This window comes from Electrophorus electricus, chromosome 11 (assembly GCF_041902795.1).
Source record: "Electrophorus electricus isolate QZ-2024a chromosome 11, ASM4190279v1, whole genome shotgun sequence".
Taxonomy (NCBI): Eukaryota; Metazoa; Chordata; class Actinopteri; order Gymnotiformes; family Gymnotidae; genus Electrophorus; species Electrophorus electricus.
This window is the reverse complement of record NC_137507.1, coordinates 13234992-13262612: the sequence shown is the minus strand read 5'-3', so window position 1 is coordinate 13262612 and position 27621 is coordinate 13234992. Positions and strand designations below refer to the sequence as shown.

Below are 27621 nucleotides of genomic sequence, written 5' to 3'. Positions count from 1 at the left end.
AGAAAAGCTATGTGGTTTGTCTTTAGAGTGGACTGCAACATAATGCTACTGACTAGCTATATTCTCTTCCCCATTTTCACAACTATGACATGCAAGAAGACAATTCCTGACAAGGAACAGAATTAACGTGTCCACGGATATTACACGGACCAGGAATTCAAATTTGGGTCTAGATCTGTATCACTCCGTTATATTTTAATTCTTTTTTATATACTGAATAAACTAGTCTTCGACTGAGCACTGAACTAGGCGGGGCCGCTATCAGGCACATCAAGAGCGAGAAGACTGCGTTAAAGGTTAAATAAACCTTTTTGTGCGTTAGCTAATGCTACAATGCATGGAAGACAGCTAACTTTACAATGCAAGCATGGGCCACGGCGTTTTACCGAAGACATTTCGTTTACTGACATTTAAAACATGACCAAGCCTATACGCCCAGTTCCCCCAGCTATATTACTCATTCGTACAACTTTTCCATTTCCGCTATAACTTCCAGAGCCGTAGATAACACACAATAAAACGCCATTCTTCACACAGTACACCTATGCGGTATAATCCTACCATTTAATTATGACGAGCACTCGATACAGATAAGAGTAACACGAGAGTCCACATTCATAAGACGACGTCTAGGAAATATTAGGAGTTGAATTGTTTCACTCAAGCTCCGCCATATTCTAGACATTTGACCCGCTCTTCCGCAAACCGTGTGTTGTGCACATCTAACCGGTCTCGGTGTTCGCTCGCAGAACTGGAAACACTGTCGTAAAGCCCGTTCACGATATCCGTGTTACGCGTTACCAAATAACCCTTCGGTTCTCTTTACAAGCCCCAAAATGTGTCGCGACGGTAAGGTTACAGCGTACCCGAAGCCCGTACTCACAGATGTACTCCGAAGCTCCGGTCTGTCTGCGCCTCTGCCTCCGTGCTCGCTCTCGCCTCGTAGGGTGAGGTTTTGAGTTTGGCATGACGTTGCAGCCTCGGTTTCGGCACCACTCCTCTGCGCTCTGCCCACAGTTGGAAGTGTCGCGGTGAATGGGGAGCGCATGGCAAAGGCCGGACGCCTGCGGAAACACATCTAATACCATTTAGCTGCAACACTGGGAAAACGTTTACACAGATGGCATTTTTATATAAACAATGATCGGCTCGGACAGACACGGAAAATCACAAATAGGCCTTTGACATTTTGACTGAGCACAGCTGCTGAAAAATCGATTGTCAGGAAGAATGTAAATGTATTCCTTGTAAAATTATGTACCACCTATGTTCTGTGTGTCAACGGGGATCCATGAATCCGTTATCACAACAATCTATCCTGTCAAATGCGGCGTAATCTTGCCTCATACCACATGCTAATTTCCTGCAGCCCACTTTTTTTTTCTTTTCTTTTTTCTCCATGAACCACTGTGAATAATTTTGAATGCTGTCATTCTGTTCCTTGTGTAGCGTGAATAGTCTCCTGTTCTCCATGGGCAACATTACTCATGTCTTACAATCTTGCTCCACCACCCAGGAAAAAGATTCAGAGGAAATCAAATGGCTCATTGAGAGTGGTTGCAAGAGCTAGGAATGCCAAGTATGTTCCAAGCCCTCCCTGCTACCAGCAATCATGTGGTCCTCAGCTGTGCAATGTATAGGAATATTGGTGCAGGTTCCTCAGACATGCAAGACCGGGCACAACAAGATTCACAAACTCTTTTGAGGTAGTGTGCTATGTCTAGATAACGATAGGCTATGGCCATGACAGCACTCTTTAAATCTCTGTAGGTTTTCATTAAAATGTTTGCAGAAACTACTAGTCCAAATGGCAGAAGCATGAACATGTGGCAACACAACGAATGAGACTCATCAAAATGAAGTTGTCTAATAGTATTAACAGGCTGATTTTAATCAGCCTCTAAACTAACTATAACTATAACTAATGTGCACAGCATTAGACTAACTCATAGAGTTTACCAACAGCCACTTTATTAAAACTCCTGCCCTGCACCAAGAAACACTGGCCACCTTAACAGATATTCCTATAGGTACATTTTGTAAGTGTACAATTATGCTTAAATCAGATGGACAGGAGCACATCTATAACCATGCATAATTCATCAGCTACCCTCAATGCCATTCATTAAGGATCAGTTTCTGACCACTGGAACATTGCTGAGTGGATATTTTTTGGGTGGACCATTGTCCACACCCTGGCATGGTAGTGACATGGCTGTGGGTGTTGAGCTGGTACAAATTATAAAGCACAGCAGTCTTGCTCAGGTTTTTACACAAACGTGTCACTCCTGAGAGTGGCCTGTTACACAAGGATCTGTAGCAGTAGCCTGTAGCCTGTAGCCTGTAGCTGTCCTATGGTCAGAAGCTCAGCACTGACGAATGGCTAGATGGTGTCAAATGCAAACTATGCATAGCATGGCAGGTGGGTTGTAGAGATGGACAGATGAGATGTGGTGACATTGACGCATAGTGTATAGACTAGCTGTACACCTAAAATTTCTAATGAAGAGGTCTTTCTAATAAAGTGGCTGGTGATTGCCAGTCATAGGCAGTTGAAGGACATGGACCACTTTGTTTCATATGGGGCTGGTAAAAGCAGCTCTTAAAGTGTCTTCCATATATGTAGCATCAATACAGACATGTTTAAAAGCTTCCTGTTGGATATAAACATCTGTATATTATGCAAGACCTTCACCAAAGATTGTATATTATGCAAGACCTTCACCAAAGATTTACTTTTTTTTTGCTTTACTTTCATATGACATGAGAATGTGAGCAAGCAACTTAACTGGAATCGCTTCTCTGAAACGTTTGTTGAGGCAGGTGACCCATGACTATGATCCAGTGCTGACTTAAAGAGGCTAAAGCATCCTCTCCAGATCTGATAGAGCCTACAGGAACTCCTGCCCGTGAGGGCAACTGGAAACTCAAGGGTTTATTCTTAGCTATGCCTTCCTTTCTGGGTGGGGTTTCACAGTTTCTTCATGACGATTGCACACTGTAAACTGTTTGCCCTGACATCGAGACACTGTATGGGGTAAACAGAGACAAAAAAGGAAGAAAAAAATCCTTCTGAGGATTAAAATAACAATGGGTGTAAGTCCTATTCCTGATGCAATGGCTGTGGAAGGCAGGATTGCTCCAATTAAAGGTACAGCTCATTATTAGCACATTCTGGCCTCACCTCAGGTATGTTTACCTAGAGCACAACAGAAATAGATTATTACCATGATTTTCATAACAGCAATGACAGTGTCATTTAAGCATAGAGATAAATTAGGTTAATGGAAGGATCCTGAACTTCTCTGTGGCATTCTTCTTTGGAAGTGCTCTCTCTCTCTCTCTCTCTCTCTCTCTCTCTCTCTCTCTCTCTCTCTCTCTCTCTCTCTCTCTCTCTCCTCTCACATCTCACATACACACAGACATACACCAGTTACTGAGCAACTCATAGAGCAATGATTACTAATTTGCTACTGTATCTAAGTCAGTTGCAGAATGCATGAGTGAAGTATGACACATTCAAGACAAACATGTATGCCAAGATGAGGGTATTTAACTGTTCCACAAGACATGACTACACTGGATATATTCTTTAATTTCATAATTAGAGCTTACTCTGGTTTGGTTTTGTTTGTGAACTGGGTGGGATTGTAAAAGAGACTGTTGTTTATTAAAAAAATTAATAAAATGTAAATAAATCAAGTAGTACATATTGACAAAGGCTTTTAAACATGTTTAAGAGGGAAAGGCAAGCTTTATAACTCAGTGGTCACAGATAGTAGAATCTATTACATATCAATTACTAAGACGTGTCACACGCCACTCTTTGCTAAGCAACAGGAAAAATACAAGGTGACGGTTTAAACAGCATCAATGAGGTACAACCGCACACACACAAACACACACGCACGCACGCATACACACACACACACACACACACACACACACACACACACACACACACACTTTATTTATTTATTATTATTACTATTTTAATTTTTATAAAAGACAGATTAGAGAGAGCTAAACGGTAATTACATTTGTGGAATGAGAGAGAGAGGGAGTGATGTTTGCTTCTGTCTTCCGGAATGCCACTGATAAGTGTTGTAGTGTAACCCCTGGAGACTAGTGTATATCTCTGCTTCAGGATTAGTCTTCACAGCCTGTACTGAAATCAGTTCTACTTGTTCAAGGGGTTTAAAATGTAAAAATAAAATGCATTTCTCAAAACATTGCTTTTAGACACTTATGCTACAAAACATAAAACTAAGATGTGTGGAGCAAACCAAGAAAATCAGAATGTTTTACACCCTAAAACGTACAAGAGGAATAGCTGGGAAAGCTGGATAGCTTTTTCTTCTTCTTCTTCTCCTTCTTTTTCTTCGTCTTTCAGATATTCCCATTTGGGGTCACCACAGCTGATCGTCCAACTTTCTTCCTGTTCTCTGCATGTCAGGCCCACCGCTTGCATGTGCTCCCTCGCCACATCCATCAACATCTTCTTTGGCTTTTCTCTTTTCCTCTCACCCAGCAGTTCTGTCTTCATCCTCCTTCTCCCTATATACCCAGCAAGCTGAACTGATACTCATTCCTAATCCTATCCGTCCTCGTCACTCCTAATTCAAACCTTAGCATGTTCATCACTGCCACCTCCAGCTCCGCCTCCTGTCTTTGTTAATTAATGCTAGCGCCTCCAAAACACAACATAGCTGGTCTAACTACAACCTTGTAAACTCTTCCTTTCACTCTTACCAGTACCCTTCTGTCACACATCACCCCTGACACTTCACCTACTCCACCCTGCCTGCACTCTCTTCTTCTTTGAAAGAATACATTTAGATTGAGAAGTATTATTAGAAAGGCCGATTGAGGGGAAAATTCCTTTAATAATTTAATATAATTGCAGTTTAATTATTTGTCTATTAATAATGTTTAATATAAAAATAAGTTAATATTAATTTCTATTTGAATGGGTGAACAGAATAAACCACATGAGAAGAGAGAGATTTTACTTTAAGCACTACAGCTAAAACCACTGACATGATGCATATACAATGAACTGAGGCTCATAAACAGAAGCTAGACAGCATGTAAAGATATAGAATGTGATAATACCAAATTGTATAATGCATTTATAGTGCAATCATGGCCACAGTGATAAAACACCATGCTCAGACTCGAGGTACCCCTTACCATTAACACATAAAAAAGTATGGAATTGCTTAATAATATTATTATTTGGACATACAGTTAAGGAATGGCACAAATGGAATTTCACAAATGAGGTAATCTAATAATGCCATAATGTAGGTGTGATATCTGTTTAGGGTCAGTTTTAAAGGGTAAAGTTTTCAGTTCCATCTAAAAACCTTTACAGATTCTGCAGCCTTCGGCTCCTCCAGAAGGCCATAGAAACAGCATAATGGAATAATACACTGGAGGCAAAATCTGATGAAGAGCACTGAGAGCAAATATTCAAGCCATAGGGCAAGACCATATGTTTTCAGAAGAACAATCCCTTCATCTTCTTAGACTTCGCATTCAGATTTCAGGCTTCTAGGAGTTAATGGAAACACTTTCCCATCCAGTGTGACACTGATGGCAAATGGAATGAAGCCAGGATGGTATGTTGCTCCCGGGGAGCCACTTGCAGGTGCCCGAGAGGCCCGGAGCTTCCCCTGCCCTGCTCTTGGTTAGGAGGAGAGCTCCGTACCAGCAGGTCTTAGGAATCCTTGGCACCTCTGGAGCCCAGAAGTGTACAGCCTTATATGGCCTGCAACGAACGTAGTGCCTCTCCAGTATATAAGGGAAGGTCAACAGGTGTATGTTCACTTTGTTAACACAGCCCTGCCAAATCCCTCACTGTACAAATATAAGTGAACGCCAACAGTGCATGTGCCCCCAAGCATGCTCGCATGCGCACACACACACACACACACACACACACAGACAGTGGTGTGGTTTTTAAATTGCCTAGTGCTACTGAGGCTATTCGCTTTTCTGTGGTTATGAATACAAACCTGAGCCATTGTTCTTTTCACATTATCATTTCTGCCTAAATTACCATATCAAGGCCCTTGTCAGTGACGAGGGTGAGTGTAATATATGAAGGGAGATGATGGGGTTTTGTTCAGTGGATGAAAGGTTACTGTTTGTATTTCTCTAGGTTTGAGAGGGAGAGCAGAATGGATGGTTCACCTAAGGAAGGATGTATAATTTTAGGCTGACCAAATCACAAACCAGGGAAAATGTGGGTAGATAAGCTGTTATAAGAAAGGCTAGACATTTTGTTTCATACTTGGCTAGCTAAACAATAATGATATTGCATACATTTTTCAAAGTATTGTGTGTTGATTACCAAACAGAAGATAAGCTTTACCAAATAATACCATAGAAGGCTATTGACTCAAACTATACTTGTAGTGTAGTTGTTGTAAGGCTTCCTTAATAACAGCCCTTAGACTTCCATTATAAGCACAGAGAAACATATAACAATTATTTTCTATCATACTACCAGCACATAATGCCATAGAATTATTGAACAACAGCAATATGGACAATATGGAAGATGGCAATAGTTCCTGCGGGAGGACTAAGTGGTAACATTATAATGGCTTGGCTTTACAAACGATCAATTTATGTTAACCATTTTCTAACTCTTCATCAATGATTAAGCTTCTGACCACAGGACTGTTATTGACTGGACATTTCTGGGCGGAAGACCACTCTCTAGCAGTGACACTGACATGCTGATAAACGTTGCTCTGTAAATGTAAGTCGCTCTGGATAAGAGTGTCTGTGAAATGCTGTCTATGGAAAAGTGTAAAAGCCTAATGCTTCTGGGCCATGATATAGTTATTCCAGCACAGCATCCAGTGTCAATGTCACTGCTGTAAAAAAAAAAAAAAAAAAAGATCTGCCACCCAAAAAATGTCATGTCCATTGTGGTCAGAAACTGACCAGTAATTAACAGGGAAAAGTGTGGCTGACAAATTGTGCAAAGCTACTGGTGGGCTACAGTATGTAACTGAAAACCTATAAAAAGCACCAATAAGCATGGCATACCTAATAAAGTGTCCAGTGAGTGTAGCTAAAAGGTAGGCAGTTCTAAGGAAGGGGGTGTCCCACTCCTCTTCAACTTTTCTCTCTGTCTCTCTGTTTCTTTCTCTCTCACTTGAACCTTTACTCAAAAGTAAATGACATCAAAAGAAAAGAAAGGATTTAGGTTAGGATTGTTAACATAGTCACAGTTGGTAACTGACCCAAAGTTCCTGAATGGTTTGTTTTTGGATACAAATGGCCAATAGAAGCCTACAAACTATTCATCTAAGAACTCATTTGAGAGAAGAAGGAAAATGTTTTTTGATTATTGTTATTATGGATTTGATACTGGAATTATGTAATAAGATGTTTTAAGTTGTGATATATAATTAATTAATAATTAACTAAAATAATTAAAGGGATGGACATTATAACAGGCAACATTACAACATGCTACTGATGTCTGCATTCAGTTTTTTATTTTTAGTAATTTTTAAAAATTTGTCTGGTTACCAAATATCCAAATATCTAAAATATGCAGGGAAATGTCTGGGCGCTCAGCCTACATGTCTATTTGAGCAGCGGGTGTGTTTTGTCTTACTTTACTTCATCAGCAGAGGGACACTTCCCTCATATGTGCCTCGCGTTTTTGGTTATTAGTGAAATTCGGAGCTGATTTGAAGGTTCTCCTGTTTTGTTTTGTTTTTGTTCTCAAGTGCTATAGGGAATCGTAACACAATGCATCCCTGACCTCCCTGTCCACCACACAACACTCAGGTCTCTCAGATCATCCGAGCACATGCTCCTTTCCATGCCATTGTCATGGTAAAATTCGGTGACTGGACCCAGACTGTGGAATGCCTTTCCCCATTCTCTTGTCACCTTTGGTAATATTCTTACATCCCAGTTAAAACCGTATTTCTCTCTGGCCTTTGAAGCCGCTGAGCTTTTGTGTTGTTTTATGCCTAAATGAAGTACACCTTTCTGTATTGCATGCCCACTTTTATGTTCATGTTTGATTTGTATTTTAATACAAATTTGCTGTCTTGTTTGCTTGTTTTCTTCCTTGTAATGTGAGGTACTTTGGTCAACTGTGGTTGTTTTTAAATATGCTAAATATGCTATATAAGTAGATTTGATTTGTTAAATATGTCTGTAGTTGCTTTACACATTTCATTTAGTATTTAATTTAGTATTTAATTACTGGGTAAACAAGTATGAAAAGAAACCTAAAGTAGTAGATAAAATCAACTGTATGCAATATAATATAATAAAAAATAATGCAAAAAAATTCTGGGTTAAAAAGAACCAAACTTGCAATACAGCACTGGGTTGCTACTGTACCTGCTCAACACTGGTCTAAAATAACCCTACCCTAGAGAATCAGCCCAGTGAACTGGAACTGGGGCAGAGTACCCAAAATATTTGGATATTTGAAATTTTATTGTTACATTACTTAGCACTAAAGTAAAATTTTTGTTTTTTTACACCCAGAAGCATATCCTTACACACACACACACACACACACACACACATCTGAATATATTTAGGAAATACAATTTTGGTGCAGAGTTTAAAAGTACAGCAATATTCTACATGTGTACAAATAAAAGAAAGATAAATTAATTTGATGTTCTGCAGATTAAGGTAACCTGTGAGTGGGAATCATATCCTTATAACGTGATTATAACATGTAACTTGAAATCACACACATATGTTTTCCTCATACTCTGGCCTTCTGCTTTTACACTCAATTACAATGTCAGCTAGTTTAAAAGAAAAAAAGTCTGCCAGCAATGATGCCACACTGAACTCACATGCACATCTTCTCTCAGCAGACATGGAACTCCCCATTACACTTTCATCAGTGCTTTTATACTGTACACCCCACCTTGCTAGGGCTTGGAATGTTCCATTATGGGCTAAAGGGTTTTAGGGGCTAAAAGATCTTTTAGGCATGCCATTAACAAATACAAACATTTAATATACGATATCCCCTGGGACTTTTATTTAACAATTACCGTTAAGTATACATCCTGACATAATTATGCAATGCCCATATAATGCTTTTCTTTTACACATACCCCTGTGTTCCCTTCTCACAACAACAGCTGTGGATCAAACCAGCCTTCTGGAGAAGGTGCACTCACAGGTGTCTTTCATTCCATTAGGCAACTTTGTATACAAATTACAATATGCATTATGTCATTTACAGTCTCTGGGTGTATTATATTGTCCTAGAGATGAGACTAGGCCTTGTTTTCGTCACAGTTCACCACTACTTGTTTATCTGTCTGGATCTGGAGGTCACACAGGATCTTAGTCTTGTTGTTCTACACCACTTCATAGAGGTTCCTCCTATTTGGATTTGGGGGTATTCAGATTATATGCCTTGTATATGCTCTTGAATTTGATCCCTGACACTTGGTCATGTCTGTCAGTGGAACTTTGCATGGAGGGGCTTATACTGTTAGGTACCTCCTCTGCTTCCATGACAACCATGTCTCCCATCTGACTGAGGCACTTGCTCATCAGCTCAACCTTGGGGGCCATTGCTTGGATGTCTCCATGGCTGTTTCATGTCTTTATAGGTCCCTTTCTCCTCCTTCTGGCTGGTGTACAGCCTTTGGATTTTGGATCCTGGGTGGAGTGCCCCATACATTGTGAGGAGTTTTCTGGTGTTGCCACCTTCCAATTCTTCTCTTGGATAGCTTATTGTGCCTGCTGGATGTCTAATGACTGGCATGGCCTTTGCCCTGCTGTTCTCTTACCGTAATTCTTGCCATTTCTTAATCTCTAATTTTATGTTCCTTTACCAACAGCATAGTCATTTTATTATTCTTGTGTTTTACCCTGCTATTCTCTTCTTATAACTCTAATCATGTTTTCATTTGCTCTCATACTGTAAAGTGTCCTTGAGTATCCCAAAAGGCACTTATAAATAAAATGTATTATTATTACTATTATAGCATACATATGGCTTTGATTTTATTGTTCCCATTCAATTTACCCTTAAGTACCTGCATTACCCCATGGAGTTAGTTAGATGTTGCTGTCTTTCTCGTTTCTGCCTCATGGTTCCCGTGTGAGGATCCCCAGATATTTGTAGTTGTCTTCCAGGTCTGTTATAAGGCCTTATGGAGATTACTATCAGCCAACCACACATTCATATCCTGGTCAGGTGAATCAGTGAGGAAATGTCCCTTTCTGTCTATATATATGACCTAATGTATATGCAAAACATATGTACACGTAACACATTTAGATGTACTTGTAACATATTTAGATGGTTTATGGTCAGTAGCAATGGTCTGCTATGAAAGGTGTATGGCAATAAGTGATAAATTAAAAGTGTGTGTTGCTTGAAGACAGCCAGTTCACATTAGTAGTGGTTTCACTTTAATTATCCTGCGTTAATTTGCAGAGTAAACAATTCCGATTTAACTAGGTTAAGTTAGTGAGGACATACCTCATCACTAGGGCTATATTTGAGGGGAAAGCAGACAACCACTGAGTCTTCTAGCTTGAAAGGGTGCAGTAGAATTCAGTCAAATGCAATTTGAATTCTGATTTAAAGGTATTCAAACTCATTCATCTTAGCTTGGCAAAATCACACAGCTAATATGAAAGAAATGAGGGTACAGTGAAATATGTTAACTTCAAGCACATGCTGTCAATCTCAGCGAGTAGGATGTAAGTAAGCATGATATTGTTCTTTAGAAATGTCGTAAATTTTAAAGGTTGCACAAAATGCCCAAATCACCCCATCTCATCTTATGATGAATAAAGCTGAGAAATTACATATAATATTTTGTCCAAAATCAAACATAATCTCAAGATATAGACAGACTGAAGCCTAATACAAGAGGGCCTAAGTGCAGAGCATGGCATTGTGAGTCAGCAATGGGATGATCAATTGAAGGCATTGATCGCTTGTGAAATCATGCCAACATCTACTGGACAGTCTAATGTGATTGGATCACCCATCCTAATACACAGAGAAGGCTTGGCAACAACAAGTCAATTCATTTTTCAGCTGTTGAGACTATATAGACATTGTATTAAATAATTTAGTTTGGATTTAAGAAGAAAGCTACAGAAACACAGAACTAACATCTTTATTTTTAACTTCTTTTAGATCATTGTCAGTGTGTGTCAAAATTTAAAATCCACAGACCTGTAACAAACAAGAAATCAAAAATATATTTTATGCTAAGATCTCGAACAAAGTTCCTTCATCAGCTGTGCAAGCAAAGTAATGGCTTGCAAGTGAATGATATCTTTTGTGGTAATAGCCATACAGTAAATTTCAACTACACACCTCTATAATCAAATCTTACTCCATTAAGAAGGCAACTTCATTAAAAAGATTATTGTATTGTAAACATCTGCTAAAAACATAACACTTAGATCCACAACACTTAGATCAACAGATGGGAACTAACCCGTGGCCTACCAACGTTTTCTCGACTTATTGTGTCCTACAGTGATACAGTGGTATCTCACTCTAAATGAAATACCATTGTTCAGAAGCTTCACAACCAAAGAGGCTTACAAATCCCTGCGCATGCGCTTCGATAGAGGCTACAACCGTCACCAGGGAAACAGCGTCTACTATAATCCAGTCTTTCTTTACACCCACCTACTCTGTAACCAAACCAGATTTGTTTACACGTATCTTTCTTGAGATTGAGAAGCCATCTTAACGACTTAAAATGACAGTCCATTTTAAGGTATGTTATTTCCTTTGAATAGCGTGTAGTATAGGACATGAACCTTATGGTACAGGCTGCGAAGTGTTAAGAACGGAAACAGCGTCATCGCCTTTAAAGCAAACTCAAGCTTGGAGGCTACACGAAAGCTTTCAGTTTTGCTTGTTCAGATAAGCAGGAAATGAAGGGTAATGTAATGCATATTGCTTTGTCCATTGATAAATAGCGACCTTCATCGCCTTTATACAAGTACAGTTAATATGGAATTGTGAAACTCCACTCATTCTTTAAAAATAGCATGTTTAGTTGAGCAGCCCATAGCCAGCTCTTAGTAAGGTCTACCTGAGCTATCAGTTATCGGTGTGTGCTCATTCCTGTTACCAGTTAGCTTCGAGTACTCAGTGTTTTGTATTTAGAACAAGTAACTTCATAGCAGATAATGACCCTGTAAATCATATGAAATTATAAGACTTTGCTTACACGCACTTGACCTGAGGATACGGAAGGATTGGTACAATCCTATTATCGATCACTGTAGCAAGGTTAGCTAACCATGGATTAAAAACTTGATCCCGAAGAAACCCCATACGAGCGATCACGATCCGCGTTTACCCCCGTGTTTACTATACAGGGAGTGAGCGAATATCAGAATCAATACAAGGCTCGACATCTACGATCGAGAAGCGCACCACCCCATCGTAGAATGCGACTGGCCGGACTCCGCTCTGACCAGCTGGGTAAGATGCATGAGTCATATCTAATAACAGTGACACGATACGCTCCAATTACAAATTTGAACAAAGTATGTACTGATGCAAATAATTGCAATATTTTAATGATTATTACCTTATGTATTCTCATGAACATGGTTGTCTGCAGTAAATATACTTATTTTTAATAATGAACAGTGCACCTTTTTTTGTAATTTGTAATTGTTTATTCATGTGTTGTTTCTATTTGCCTAAAGGAATTAATAGAGAACCCCAGTTTCAAAGCAAAAGGAGGGTTCAAGTCTATCCACCACAAGTATCTGGTTCTCTTCAATGGAAAGGTTCATCTGTTTCACCAAGGCAGCAAGATAAAATCAAGCCTGGAATCCCTCCTGTGGTCCCTGTGGTACAAACTGATAGTGAAGAAAAGGTGGAAACCCCTCTGGCCCCAAGAGCATCCAAACCACCAAGGGCCTCAAGAGCAACCCAGCACCAAGAGGAGGTTTCATCTGCTCAGAGAGAAGATCCCTCTGCTGACCAGCTGAAACAGGGAACTTCATCAAAACACGTGTGTACTATTTAACACTGTAGTCTGTAAAATACAGGGGACTTGTCAAGGCTATAGGGTCCTGTTTGCAAAAATGTTTTACTAGAACTAACTTCATAGATTATCAGTTGTTAAGCAGTAGATGTTAGTACTATGCATTTGAAAAAAAAAAAAGTCAAAGATTATTAGAAAGGCAGTATCCCATGTTTTCACCTTAGTTTTGATCTCTAATAAATTTTTATATATTTATGACTCACTTCAGTTGTAGACTAGAGTAATATGTACTTCAGTTCTGAGGCATTATATATGTTGTCCCCCAGGTAAACCATGTGCTGAGGAGGAAGGCAGGCTTGAAGTCAGAGTGCCGGAGGAATGGTGGTCGGGACTCTGAGTACCACAGGCAGTTTCACTGGAAAACTCCAGTGGCTGATTCACCTCTTCTCACAGCACAGCAGGCACGCAATCAGACTTGATTACACGTGATCAGACACTACCACCCGCAATACATGTGCACTTATGACCAGGCATTTGGACTAGTCTGGAGCGTCTTGTTGTAGTTGCATTTTACTGCATACAGACCATTGGCATATGTGTGCCAAATCTTCCTTCTTTGAAAATGATTTGCAAAACATGAAACATAGGCACTCTTGCTTGGATTTTGGGGACTAAGATTTAGTTGTCTGATGTTTTCTCCAGTAGATGGTAGCAGAGAGCTATTTGTGCTACATGAGGGCTATTTGTGACTGTATGAGGGCACTAATATTATTAACTTCTTTATTGATGAGCAAGTTGATATGTTCCTTAAGAGAATGTTAGAAGTTATTAATAATGAGACTAAACAAATTCACTTGTTGTACTGTAACATATTTAATTTCATTGCTATGCTTGTTCCAGATGTTGTACACCAGCAATAGTAGGATCCCACCTTTCAAGTCTGACCCAGCAGTCATGGAGAGTGAGTACATGAGGAGCTTTAAAGGGTCCCCTCCTCCCAAGCCCCCATACTTACGGCGAGATGTGGAGATAAATGCGTTTCCACTGCCCCAAATGGAGAACCCCTCTCCTGACAAGGTAGCACAACGATTCAATTTTCAGCATGGGAAGTATCTACTAAATATAAATGTCATACACACCTAACCAGATTTTGAGAACTCAGATTCATCTACAGGTACTTTAAAGAAAGGGTAGGTAAACAATGGAAAATAAGACAGGCTTGTCTGATTAAATGGTACTCCACAAATAAAACCACCAATGAATTACTAAAGTTCGTATTTAGAGAAGGTTGGTGTGAAGGTTTTTCTCCCTTCATATTCTGCTGTGCTGTTCTCTGCATGGCTCCAATGGCAGAGTAAGAAGAAGAAGAAGAGGCAGAAGCAGAAGGAGCAGCACTTCAGCAGAAGGTTAAGTCCCAAAGAGGAGGCTCCCCCTCCAGAGCCACAGCCCCTGCAACAGAAAGTGAGGTCACCACGTGCCCAAAACGACATTTCACCCAAAGTCACGAGGTGCGCGTCTGTCTTCACCTTTGTTGAGACAATTTTAAAAAATGTCAGATAATGTGCCCTCTAGACTCTTTGTTAATTGTTTTGACATCATTATTGTCTCCTTAGGTACAGCACTCATTACATTAAAGCGTGTCTGTCTTGTATGTTTAAGTTAGTTCAAGTTCAAATTCGGTTTATTCGTCACATACATAGTCATACACAGTATAACGCGCAGTGAAATGGTGGATGCTTATATACTTATATGCTGTGAGAAGAGTTATGCTTATACATTTACATTTCTTATTAATATTAAACTCATACATGTATAATATTTTATTTGTGGCACTGTAGTCCACACACAGACTACATGGATCAAATTTTCTATCTTTTTTTTGTGTGTACCACAGGAAAGCAAAGACTGAATATAGCTCCAACTTTCGTTCTCCACTTCAGTACCACTACAGAGATGGAGCATGGGTCAAGCTTAGGACACTGGGAGAAGAGGTAAGCCAGGCAGAATTTCAAAAAACCACTCATCTCAACACTAGGGGAAAGTTCAGCTGGAACAGTTCGCCAGACATCTTAAATAAAGGTGTATGAAGTTCATTCATAGTAGGGTGTTATTCTTCTATGCTGCAACCCCCTAATATTCTACTTTGGACATCATTATTTTCCCCTATAGAATGTTTTATGATTTGTTCATTTTTTAAAGCCTACTATTATTTACCAAACAAAGCTACAAGAATGATGCATTTAAAACATGCATGTCTTGAGATATTTGCTCTGCACATTTTAAATAAAATGAAATTAAATAAAACAGTATGCATTTCCAAGAACGTGCTTCAGATGTACATGCTGGAGGAAAAAACTGTAAAGGTTTGTATTAATGTAATTTTTGCAAAGTACTGTATGTTGTCTGATTTTGTAAAATTCAAACATGTCTACCTAATATTTAAGATTTAAGATCCATATTAGGATCGTTTGGAAAGCAGTATTTCATATTGTCTGTGTTTCTCATGACTTATTTACTAGAATTATTCCTTTATTCAGAATGACCATACTTCATATTATTCATTACCTCTTATTTAAATAGAGTAGATTGAAATGAGAAATTTCTTAATATACTAGTTCTTACTAATAAATATACACAAAAAAATGTAAATGTAGCAGGAGGGTAACTAGGCATTCTTTTGGCCATCCGCTGCCATTGGTTCCATTATAATGAACATCTACAGGATGCGATACCTCTGACACGAGTAGGATATGAAAACTATTGCATTGTTCTGAGACTGAGTTTACTATTATCTACCAAAGCCGTAAAGAAGGCTGATGTAAGAAGCACATCATTTGAAACCTTCAGAAATTGGAAGTGAGTAGCAGATATGGCACCACAGCCTCACTAATCACTGGTCTGTGGTCTTGCAGGTTCACGAGTGGTATCATGAGGTACATGATCCATCTGTCTCCTTTACCATAACTCATTTTCTTTTGTTGCTCTGTCCTCAGATACTTTCCTACATATGCAAACTAATTATGACTGTGTTGGTTGTGTGTGCCTGGGCTACTCTTATTCCCCCACCTATTTGATTTGACTGACATTTAGCATAATACATTTCTAGATTGGGACAGATGTGTGCAAATGAGGAAGAGCTGAGTCAGTTGAGTCAGCAAGATGCTTCTGCATGTGGCATCTTTTTCACAGGTTATGTGTGGTTTTGCTGGTTACTTTCTTGCTTCCTAGAATGCTTAGCCCATGAATTACAGTATTGCATTGCATGCAATACCAAACAATCTAATAAAACTATTTTATTAGACTGTAATGGCTACCGATTTTCAGTTAAATGTAATTAAGCATACATATGTCATGTAATAAACATGCACAAAAGGTGTTACTAAGTCATCTTCTAGTATTGGCAAAGTTATGCTCCTGAGAACCTCCCTAACTCCCTAACAGAAACACGCTGCCTATATCTATATATGAACTAGATGGTGTATTTCAGTTTTTTATGTTCGTGTAACTCTTCACACTGTACAAAATTTTATTTAATTTTTAAATGGCCCCATCCAGAAGTCCATAACCACAGCAGAATTTCTTTCATGAACCCTTGAGTCAATCGGTTGCTAAACGTCAGCTAAATAGTTGCCCTAGCTAAGCTTTCTGGGCTTCCGGTAACTTTTACATTCTTTTTCTATAGAGTAATTGTGTGACTTAGTATCGCAGTTCCAAACTAAGACTGAGTATATAAACCTTTTCAGTGAAATACATACTAACTCTGTAGAATGTGAACTGTGGTTAATTTATTTGCTATGTACTTATGGTGTTAACACGCCCTGTTGCATCACTTGCAAAGATTCACATCTGTATGTATGACAGGGCTCTGCTTTTGACTCAAGTACATTGTACTTGATTCAGTGAACAAGTAGAGTGCACTTCATTCTTCACTAAATGGCTCCCAGTCAGTTTGGTCTTTATAGTGTATTTCAAAAAAAGACTTTTATTTGGACAGAATTTTTGTATATAAGAACACAATGAGAAAATTTGTCTTTCTGATAATTTATGTTTAAATATACCAAAATGTTCAATGCCATAGCATTTTGTGCAGGTTATATTTTATATTGGACAGGGTTTCAAATAAAGTCTGCATGTCTGACTGCTAAAGTCCTAGTTTGATTGCTCCCTTAGGTGCGGGAGTTGCGGGAGAAAGCAGAAGCCTACAGGAAGAGGGCTTGGGGCACTCACTTCTCCCGGCAGCACCTCAGCCAGATCTTGTCTGCCCAGAACTACCTGTGGGAGGCCTCTAGTAGCACCTCTTTCTCCCCTCCCAGTGAAGAAGACATCCACTCCACTAACAGTCCCATCGTCGAGGCCCTGGATTTGGCCAGGTGAACTGAGAGAACAATATTGATTTGGATAATTGAGACCTCTTCTAGATACTTTTCTGCGCTTATATACCAATATGTATAACTTAGTCATTAGAACATTTATATGTAACTAAAAATAAATGTATATGTAACTCCAAATGTAAATTGTAAATTTTACTTTAGAGTATGCTAGAATTCCATGTGTTAAACTATGAAACTATGAATTGTGTTAAACTATGAAAAGTTTAATTGTTCCAGTCTCTAACAGCTCTGTTAGTAGCAGTATTTTTTTTATTGATCAATGCAAGACCCTTCTTTCTGAGTATGACCTTCCTGTGCTTTACCAGGGTGGATAGTGTCAAGGGGAGCTCTAGCCGTGGGACATCTATCACTTTGACAACTAGTAGACGGAATTCTTTTGAAGGAGCAGGGGCATTGAATGGTCCCACCCTTCCAGTACAGAGAAAACTGGCGTGGGAAGAGGAAGCAGGTCCTTGTGAGAGCGGTGTGGCTCAAATAGAGCAACTGAGAAAGGAGCCACCTTTTCAGCAACCAGTGGAGACAGAAGAAAGAGGGGGCATACATGACAATTCAGAGGACAAAAAAGATGAGTAAGTGGATAAACATTTATAATTAATCTTTTCCACTTCCTAAGTTGTAACATACTGTTCAATTACATAATATGAGCTATTCAGACTTTATATCAAGATTGTTTTATCTTTTATGTGTCTCTGACTCATAGATAACAGTAGATAACAGTTTACAGTACATTCCACAATCAAGAATATTGCTATTATAAATCTTCCTGGTCTCCTGTCATTCAGGGTCACAGCAACAGAGAGTGACCCCTCTTCACCTGAAGTTGTGTCTGCACACTTGCGTGAGGAGGGCAGGGTACCTACTCCCAAACTGAAAACCATGCTCAATACACAGAGGACCCATCACGACCGCACAACTCCAACAACAGGTGATCAGTATCAATCACATACACTGCACAGACATGTACCACTAACCCAGAATTTAAAGACAAATAGAAAGTTAGAAAACATCCTTGCATCAACAGGCAACTTGAAGATGCATCAGGGTTAAATTCTTGGTCATTTTAGCATGGAGAACAAAAGTCACTGACTATGGGTATAAATTCCTGTTTAATGTTGTAATTTGTTTCACTATGACTAAAAAGTTTGTCTTAATAAGAGTCAGATAAACCCACTCCAAATGTTTTTACTGTGCTCCATTTTAAAAGACAACAACAAATATTTTACAAAACAAGCATGTTTTGCTTCTGTCATACCGTGACTTCAAGCAGACCTGTTTGAGGTAAAATGAAGTCTTCAATGTTTAAACCTTAGGTTGACAAATTTTGTCCTAAATGTTACAACAGAATTGCAAGAACTGACATTAGGGTCATGTTCCTATTATTTGGTCCACACCATATATATGCACAGAAATTAATGCATGAATTTAGATTTAGTATTCTTCTTCCAAATAGGAGGGGCTGTACTGGTTTCCCCTCCCAGGACAAATTGTACAAGGAGAACTAGGAAGAGTAAACCACCACTGGGTAAAGCTCACTCACCATACAGACAACTTAATCATGGCTCACCTCCACAAGCACATAGCAAGGTACTAACAGCATTCTGAACATGTACCAACAGTGATCATATAGCTACTCCATAAATGTCATTAAAGCTGCTGTAAACATTTTTAAGGACAATTCAGCTAAATAACCATTAACCTCTGATGGGTATCAGAAAAGTTACTCTAAAATAGTTGAACAGTGTCTTTGACTGTCCTGGGTTCTGTAATCAGCAACTACATAGTTAAACACCATCTGACTGTATTGTGTGGATGTACACAGCACATAGAAAGCTAATCACTAGGCATGCATGTTCTTGCATGGAAGGGGCTTTGGGGATGTGGGTGTATAACAGCTGATATAACTTTAAAACTTTGAACATAGCCTTCACGTGTAGCTTTATTACTTGTAACTCTTCCAGTGATAATGTGACACTGATATCACATGTTCTGCTGATAAACATTAGAGCTCCTTGGTTGCTCCATTCCACAGGCTGAGAGTGGGGGCCTGCCACGTTCTGCCCTGGCTGCAGGGATGGCCACGGTAGACCCACTGCCACTGAACGAAGACTTGTGGGCTGCAGACAGTCCTACAGGCTCGCCTGAGCAAACACCAGTCAGAACACCTCTCAAACAAATAGCCACCGAGTTGCTTTTGGCTGCTAGCTCACCACATGCCAACAGAATCCAGGGCATGCTGAGGAACCCTGAGTTTCAGCATAACGGTACGATTCATGTGGTTTCGAACTCCGGATTTTTGACTGCAGTAAGTGAATATGCTGGTCACAAGGTGTTCACCTGACTGAAGCACTATTACATCAGTGTGACCGCCCCACCACATGGGTGGTGTACAGAAGCCAGACAAGCAGAATGGTCATAGAAACGCGATAATGAGTCATTTACCGTCAAGGCGAAAAGAGAGAGGTTAAGTTACCGCCAGTAGAGGCAGGAGAGTAAACGAGGTCAGTCTCCCATCCTTTCACAGTTTTTTTCCATTAACATGTCTACATGTGATGTCTGTCTTTTTCCATTAATGGTCTACCTCTCTGTACATTGTGGGTCTTTAGGCTACCTGGTTGAGTTAAGTGTCTGATTCATCCCTGTGGGGATTAGCTTTGCGTCATTCTCTGAACAGAAACTTCCATGAAAGGTCCTGTAGTGGAATCCCTACTTCAGTTTTTCCTATCACATGGGATCCTTTGAAAGCATAGTAACTTGTTTTAAATAATAGCTTACTAAGTACAACGTAACATCCAAAACATAAAACATAAAATTTGGCATAGATACTGAGTGTGTTCTAATGATTATATATACTAAGATAGCATTAACAGATGTTATATAAAACTTTTACTTCCACCTACTGACATATATACAGATATACAGTATGATTTTAATGACATTAATTAATGACCACTTAGGGGAAAAAAATGATCTTGTCTGTTATTCACCTTTATTAAAGGTAACCTGGGATTGCATCGGTCCGAGACATTTTTGTTCCCTTCAAGTGATTCTGGTGTATCTGACAATGGTAAAACTCTCACTGACAGTATTAGTCTCTTCTAGTATGAAAGAGCACATATAAAAGTCATCTCTATATAGTGATGAATTTACTAAAGACAATGTCAGCATTTTATGGCAGAGGTTTAACATGAAACAAGATTCCGGTTGTCTGCCAGACTGCAGCACAACCTAGTTCAGGCAGGTTTTCTCCTTTGATGTGGTTCACATACTAAAAACAGTTAAATACTTTTCAAATACGAGATGCTATTGAAAGAACACCAATTTTATGTTTCTTTATAACAAAATATTTAAGTCAAAGCTTAAATGCATAACAGTTGTTGAAGTATTTCAAACTGTTTTGAACTTTAATTTGAATGTCTGACTCTCTCCTCAATTCAGATGACAGGATGTCTGAGATCTCATGCAGGTCAGCAGCCTCCTGTTTCATGGCTTCCCAGGTCCTGAACCATGCTCAGAGGAGGAAAGAGGACTTCTGGGGAAAGAGCTAATATATCAATACTCATAATTCTGCAGTGCACACACTGTAAATCACATCTCTGTATTGCATATAATGTATGTATTTCACACTACATAATAACAAGAAATATGAACAAAATGATGTAAAATAAATAAAGGACAAAGATTTGTAATTTAATTTGATTTATCTTTTGTACTTTGATATTACCAGCATATTATGGCCATAGGAAAAACTATCATGGTATAGTCAAAGTTTCAAAGAATGTACACAGATAACTGCTTTTGGTTCTCTATTTAATTGTTTATATAAAATCTAAATTGAATGTAAACAATTATTTTGTACATTGTTAAGTGAATTGTATAGATTATTTTTGCTTTAATTTACATTAAATTAATTTTGACAAAGGATGATTTTTAATGAAAACTTTTTTTAAAGTAATTTCTGAAAAATACCAAACTGGCACTAGGACTGATGATCTGACAAAGATGGAAACAAAAAGGTGTATGGATCTGAGTGACTTTGACAAGGGCCAAATTGTTATGACTAGATGACTGGGTAAGAGCATCTAAACAATAGCAGGTCTTGTGTGGTGTTCCAAACATGCAGTGGTTGATACCTACCAAAAGTGGTTCAAGAAAGGACAACTAGTGAACTAGTGAACAAAGTCATGGGCAACCGTGGCTCACTTATATGCATGGGGAGCAAATGCTAATTCATTTGGTCTGATCCCACAGAAGAGCTACTGTAACAAATTGCTGAATGCTGGCTGTGATAGAAAATTACCAGGACACTGCATCACAGCTTGCTGTGGGGCTGCATGGCTGTTTATAGGGTTACCAGACCCATCAGAGTGCCCACAGAAGAAGGTGGCCTGGTCTGTTGAATCACGTTTTCTTTTATATAATGCATATGGCTGGAAACCTTGGGTCCTGCCATTCGTGTGGATGATATTTTGACAGACCAGGCACACCCATTCATGGCAGTGGCCTCTTTCAGCAGGATAATGTGTCCTGCCACAATGTTCAGAAATGGCTTAAGGAACATCAAAAAGTTGCACAAACTGCCCATATCTCAATCCAATATAGCATCTGTGGGATGTGCTGGAAAAACAATTGCAATCTATGCAGGCCCCACCTTGTAACTTAAAGAATCTGCTGCTAAGGTCTTTGTGCCGGATACCACAAGACACCTTCAGAGGTCTTGTGGACCCAGTCAGAGCTTACAGCCTACAGAATATTAGGCAGGTTTGTATACTGATCTGAAAACAACCTTTAGCACGCTGTTGGTCTTGCAAACAGGTGCGTCTAATGACGCTATAGTGACGCCACGCCACACACGTGGCAATAAGCCTGAACAAATTAATTTTTATTGAACGCTTGAAGTTGGGAAATAGTTAATATGGCTCTTTTTCCACGACAATATGTGCATCATACATCTCTTAGCAACACCGCACTGTGAACAAGGAAAAAATCCTTCCTCTGCTTGGAACTGTAAACATCATAAAGAGCCTGTATTATAACCATGTAAGCATGAAGAAAAGCGTTTCTATTTTCAGCGTCATCATGGGAAATTCACAGGAAGTATCCTGCCTATTGAATGCTTCAATGTCCGAACGTCTCTAAAAATATCAGCAATAATAGGAAGTTTAGCAACTTTTTGTAACAATGGGTTTCAGGAACTATGGTGTAACTAATTCAATTCGCAAATTTCCCGTCCAATAATCTGTGTCAGCGACTATGATCCACGCGTGGTAATTCTTCAATTAATTTGACCTGATAAACTCGTGATGGTGTCGGTGCATTACGTCGAAATTTGGCTTCAAAGGGATGATACTTTACCGCAGTGACGCGGATATAAAATCTGGGCCAAAGCGGGTAGATATAAGAAGCTACCTTGTTAAGCAGGAGTGCAAGAAGTCCCAAGTGAGACAGGCGATTGTTCAGGTGATCTGTAAGAAGCCCGAGAAGCCAAACTGTTGGAAAGATGAAGTGCATTGCCATTCTAGCTTTAATATGTGCTTACCTTTTGAGTGGAACTGCTACGCCAGTTTTGCGCACTGTGCGTCACCGTCCGCGTCCTTTGGACAACTCCGAAACTTGGAACAACGTGATTGTGATGGCAAAACACGTAAGTTTGGATACGGACTGAGCTAATAACTCTCCTTTTCTATGCTTTGCAATTTCGCTTTAATAATGAGCTGTTCTGATGCATATAGGCGCAAGCAAGAGACAGAGATCACGAGACACGCTTGATCCCAGAAATTTCAAGCGATAAACTTAAAGTGAGTGCGAATAACAGTGTAACACATCTAAATAATTAATAGTATATCAATAGAATGTGAGCGTATAACTGTTTTGTATCCAGGCTGGGAATGTTTGCTGCATCAATGCCAGAATCCTGGATTACTACCTCAGTGACATTTTGCATGCGGACCAAATAGAGTATCCACGTCTCCATTTAGTGAAGCCTGATCTGAAGAGGGTTGCTAGAGACTTGAAACCACATTGCGTAAGTTTTAATCATTCGTAACTTGTAAGGCACAAACAATTTATACATTCCTGACATATCCATTGTCTTAATTTAATTGTATAATTGTGTTTCGCGCAATTTCAAAAGAATTCCAACCGGGATGATAAAGAGTACCTGCAACAGTTCAGGCAGAACCTTGAAAGGGCCGCAGAGATGTATAAGGTAGCCTATTTTAATCACTAATACCGTGAATACTATAACACAGTTTCAAATTTGTGAATATATAGTCATACTTATTGTACATTTGTTTCAGAATAAACGTACGGCCACGAACAAGGCAATCGGGGAAACTGATATTCTCTTCCACTACCTCTACGAGTCCTGCACCTCGGTAGACGCTGAACAGACGACCATTTCTGCTGACCAGTAAAAATATTTCGAAATGTCGAATTTCGAAAGCGTTTTATATAGTTTTCTGATTTAGTATTCAAATTGTTATTTATTAAGGCTCTATTTATTTAATCTATTTATTATTACATGAGCAACCTATTACATTTTGTACCGACAGTAAACTCACACAATGTGTGAACTGTGTTGTTACAAGAAATGTGCACGTGTCTGTGGATGACTTGATTTGAGCATCCATGAACACTGGAATGTAAATGCATTTTAAAAGCATTTTTGCTCCTTTTAAAATTAGAATGTTACTCTATAATAAAGGTTTATTTATTTTTTCTACGATTTTCTGTATACATTTCAATATTTATTTGTTTGCATATTGACAATAAAAACTTTAAAAATAATAAAAATGTAGTGATGTGCTTTACTTAAAATGATGTACATTGAAAAATATGTCTAAACTTAAAATAAGTACCAACCCCAGCAAAGCTTGCTCCTGTTTGGTGCATCCAAGTTACTCTCAAGCCTGTCATGTGTTGCATTACAAATTAAATTTGATTTAGCCTCACTTGGCATGTTTTATTGTACCTTGTTTTATAGTATAGGTATAATGACACAATAATCACTAATTATCATTCCTAGTTATTTTGCCCAATGTTTCCGAAGAATATTGTAAAACAAATGTCACCAGCTAACTTCTACAGATTACCTGGCGTGTGTGGAAAAACAAGATTCAGAATTTTTCTTTGTACAACTACCAAACACGATGTAATCTTGTACAAGAAGAACATATGCAGAAATAACCAATTTGCAGTGACTGGCAGGCACAAGCAGTTATCATGTCAAATGATCAAAAATGACAACAAGAGGAAAAATACAGAGCTCTAATCAAAATGCTAATCATAGAGATGAACAACAGCTGAAAAACCAAAGACATGCAAAGACATGCAAAATGTTTCTTAGATTGGCATAAGGAAATTAGGATGACTTCAAAAAGCACAACAGGTAAGTGTTGAGTAAATATGTATCCCTAAAGGGTTCATTCTGAAAAGCAGAGGTTAAGTCTCAGTTTGAGGTGTCCAGGTAGCTGGAGGAACAGTAAGGAAAACTAGAGTCTCAGTAAAACAAAATTCTTATAAAAAACTGTAAACAACTTTATGAGTGATAAGCCCTGCGAAGATTTTACGAGAAATAATGCCTTTAAATGCCAAGCTATTATGCATGGACAGCATTCTTATGTAGGTGATCTTCTTTTCCAGGTGTGTTGGAGTAGAATACATTGATACGGCAATCTACTGGAGAGGTACAATATTCAGAGAAGGTCCATCATGACAGAGAAGGAGAAACAGGAAGCAGGAGATAGCTGGTTTCCTGAGAACAAGATACAGCATATAGCTGAGATAGGAAAAAGATATTAGCAAATGTGCTAACTGGTCAGCACATTGTTCTGAGGACACAACTGTGAATGCCACAGGTCTGGTTGCCTTACCTGAGCTTTAACATCTTGAAGAATTTTCACATAAGCATGGAAAGGACTAGTGTGCAACTAGTGTGTAACTAGTGGTATTGTTTGCTTCAAAATGCTTCATATGCTTCTGTAATGTAATTGCATGTGTTTAAAGGGTGACACTGGCCAATAAGGGAACAGGGTGTCTGAAGGAGAAGGCTGAGCTGCACCCACACCCATTTGCTCTGACCACCAAACCAAAGAGCTAGCTCTTCGACACAGCAGCCAGAATGTACATTTACCTTCCTGAGCCACTGCCCTCTCTTTTGGAGAGCATACTCCTGCACTTCATCCTCCCGCTTCAATAAGCTTTTGTCTCAATCTCGCCCTCTTCTTGGTATCAAGACCCTCTTGATACCTTCCTTGTTTCCTATGGGGAATAGAATGCGAATGGAATAAAATCAAATTTAACTTTTGCTGAAGTTTCCTGATCTTTTTGGTAATGTGCATGCGACATACTTCATATTGTCAAGTAGCCAAATTGTGTAATTCCCTGTTTATACACAAGTTAATAATAGAGAGCAACATTATGGAATCCACGTCTGTAGCCATTCAACCAGAAAGGAGTAACATGACGCCTCCATGACACCTGAGCTATGTAAACTTCCTGGTGCGTGACTGTGTAAGAGTTAGACACTGGAACACCCCAGATGATGAAATGTACAGAGAAATGTGCCTTGAGCTTCAATCTGACAGGTTATCTTACATGAACACGAACTGGAACTTTCCAAACTCTCCGTTGTAGAACCAGTAGTCGATCTACAGTACATGTTTGAGGTACATCAAGCTAAGTTTTGCTTGACCTTGCAAAAAATTCCATGCAGAGGTTATGCAACTAATTATTGCCCGCCCCACACTTTCGAAAAAGTCCAGTAAAATTCCTGCGGTGAGATGCTGAGGGTTTTTTAAACACAGGTAATGACGTTTAAATGACATGATTTTACTTATAGATGGTACTGGGTAGGGGTGGAGCTAACAGTAGTTCCAGGAAGTTCTCCATACCAGCTTCTAATCATATAACTAAATAACTAAATACACAAATAACCAAAGATTGATGAGAGTGATGTTGAAAGAAAACTGGAATGATGCATATTACCAGCACTATTTTATTCTATGCAGCTGATCTACTCTTTGTTTTGAATGACATGTTAATTCAAAGCCAAGCTAATATTATGCCAAAAAATATTTTTGGTAGTGTATGGTGGAATACTTATAATGTAATTTGTATACTTAAAAAAAAATAAAATCTGTGTTTTTTGCACAAGTTAAACTACTGCCAAGGCCTTGCAAATCCTTGAAATATTCAACTATCAAAACCCAGCAGTTTCATCTGCCTTACTCACACTATAAAAGTATAACCTCATTTCATACCCTACTGACATATTTTTATGAATCCTTTGGAAGTAGGCTCTGGTTGGGACCATTTCATACTGAGGCAGAAAGCAGTAAGCTAGCTATCTGGGTCAGAGTCAGATGAAACTCTATGTAGAATCTAGTAGGTGGTGACCTGGTTCAAGAAGACACCAGAAGCTACAGAAGAGAATTACACAATCACTTGGTTAATCAAGTTTGGTAGTTCAAATGGCAGGAAAACCTTCTAAGAGGGACAGATTGAAATTGATCTGTCCTTATAATAAACAAAAATGCTTGGTTTATGATATGTGGTAATTTCTTTTGACACTGAAGAAAAGTAATATGTAATAGCTATATAATAAGTAAAAAATAAGAGTTATATTTTTAAATATCATGTATTCAGCACAAATTGCTGACTACATGATGAAAAAAAAAGGTTTTGTCCCATATAATCATATTCTTAACTCTTAAGTGCCTGACAATAACTATGGTTAAAAAAAAATAAAAAATTTAAAAAAAAGGATATTAACTTTTATTGTTATTCCAATTGTAAACCCTAAAACAGACAGCATTCCCTTGTATGTTAAAATATAAAATAAATTTAAAAAAGAAAAAGTTATTGTTAAACATTACAATATCCTCAGTTTTGTACCAGGTAGCAATGCATATGAAATTAATATTTAAGAAGGCAAAAAATGATAACATTAAGAATGAAACTGGTTGTTATCAGCTCAATGGGAAACAGTTGTATAATAATAATTGATTATTTGCTTTTTTTTTTTTTTTTTTTTTTTTTTTAGATTTGTAAGACATTTTCCCATGATCTCACGTTTTGTAAATTATTTGTTCCGTTGCAGTTCGAAAATGTAGGCTAGGTCGCACAAAGTGCACTGTACAGGCCTACTGTAACCTAGATTTGTTCCGTTCGGTAAAGTATTTAACCGCACGACTGTAACCTCACATTAAAACACATCAAAGATGCAT

At 38.7% G+C, this 27621-nt stretch overlaps 3 protein-coding genes across 6 annotated transcripts in view; 2 read left to right on the top strand and 1 right to left on the bottom strand.

Annotated features, from left to right (window-relative positions):
* The window catches only part of rap1b (RAP1B, member of RAS oncogene family), a 37502-nt gene extending 36480 nt beyond the window's left edge, over positions 1-1022 (bottom strand). The window contains exon 1 of the mRNA XM_027002189.3: positions 884-1022. The gene's annotated coding sequence lies outside the window, so the exon portion shown is untranslated. The remainder of the gene's footprint in view (positions 1-883) is intronic.
* Positions 1023-11619: 10597 nt separating this feature from the next.
* On the top strand, positions 11620-21314 carry saxo6 (stabilizer of axonemal microtubules 6). 4 transcript variants are annotated; one of them, XR_003410120.3, is made up of 14 exons: positions 11621-11774; positions 12385-12490; positions 12721-13031; positions 13331-13465; positions 13905-14081; positions 14358-14512; positions 14899-14995; positions 17175-17374; positions 17701-17964; positions 18178-18320; positions 18846-18979; positions 19425-19893; positions 20391-20459; positions 20831-20898. XR_003410120.3 is itself a non-coding variant. In XM_027002160.3 (14 exons), exons 1-14 carry the CDS (start codon positions 11757-11759, stop codon positions 20938-20940), a joined length of 2151 nt encoding a protein of 716 aa, XP_026857961.3. In that variant the 5' UTR covers positions 11621-11756; the 3' UTR covers positions 20941-21314. The 4 variants fall into 4 exon arrangements, 3 of the variants coding, with proteins under 3 accessions (XP_081579977.1, XP_026857961.3, XP_026857962.3); XM_027002160.3 differs by having other exon boundaries at positions 19425-19656; positions 20831-21314; XM_027002161.3 differs by lacking the exon at positions 11621-11774 and adding an exon at positions 11798-11941 and having other exon boundaries at positions 19425-19656; positions 20831-21314.
* A 1192-nt stretch (positions 21315-22506) lies between these two features.
* il22 (interleukin 22) lies at positions 22507-25164 on the top strand. The gene is made up of 5 exons (XM_035528625.2): positions 22507-23036; positions 23125-23190; positions 23274-23417; positions 23526-23600; positions 23692-25164. The coding sequence occupies exons 1-5, from the start codon at positions 22893-22895 to the stop codon at positions 23806-23808; spliced, it is 546 nt and encodes a 181-aa protein (XP_035384518.1). The 5' UTR covers positions 22507-22892; the 3' UTR covers positions 23809-25164.
* Positions 25165-27621: the final 2457 nt, after the last annotated feature.

What these genes read in the sequence shown, in the direction of transcription:
- saxo6 (XM_027002160.3), top strand. An exon ending in CTCTTCTCACAGCACAGCAG is followed by an intron (nt 13,466 to 13,904) that starts GCACGCAATCAG and finishes TGCTTGTTCCAG; the next exon opens with ATGTTGTACACCAGCAATAG. An exon ending in CCCTGAGTTTCAGCATAACG is followed by an intron (nt 19,657 to 20,390) that starts GTACGATTCATG and finishes CCTTTATTAAAG; the next exon opens with GTAACCTGGGATTGCATCGG.
- il22 (XM_035528625.2), top strand. Translation starts at nt 22,893, where the DNA reads ATGAAGTGCATTGCCATTCTAGCTTTAATATGTGCTTACCTTTTGAGT. An exon ending in TTTCAAGCGATAAACTTAAA is followed by an intron (nt 23,191 to 23,273) that starts GTGAGTGCGAAT and finishes TTTTGTATCCAG; the next exon opens with GCTGGGAATGTTTGCTGCAT. An exon ending in GGGCCGCAGAGATGTATAAG is followed by an intron (nt 23,601 to 23,691) that starts GTAGCCTATTTT and finishes CATTTGTTTCAG; the next exon opens with AATAAACGTACGGCCACGAA.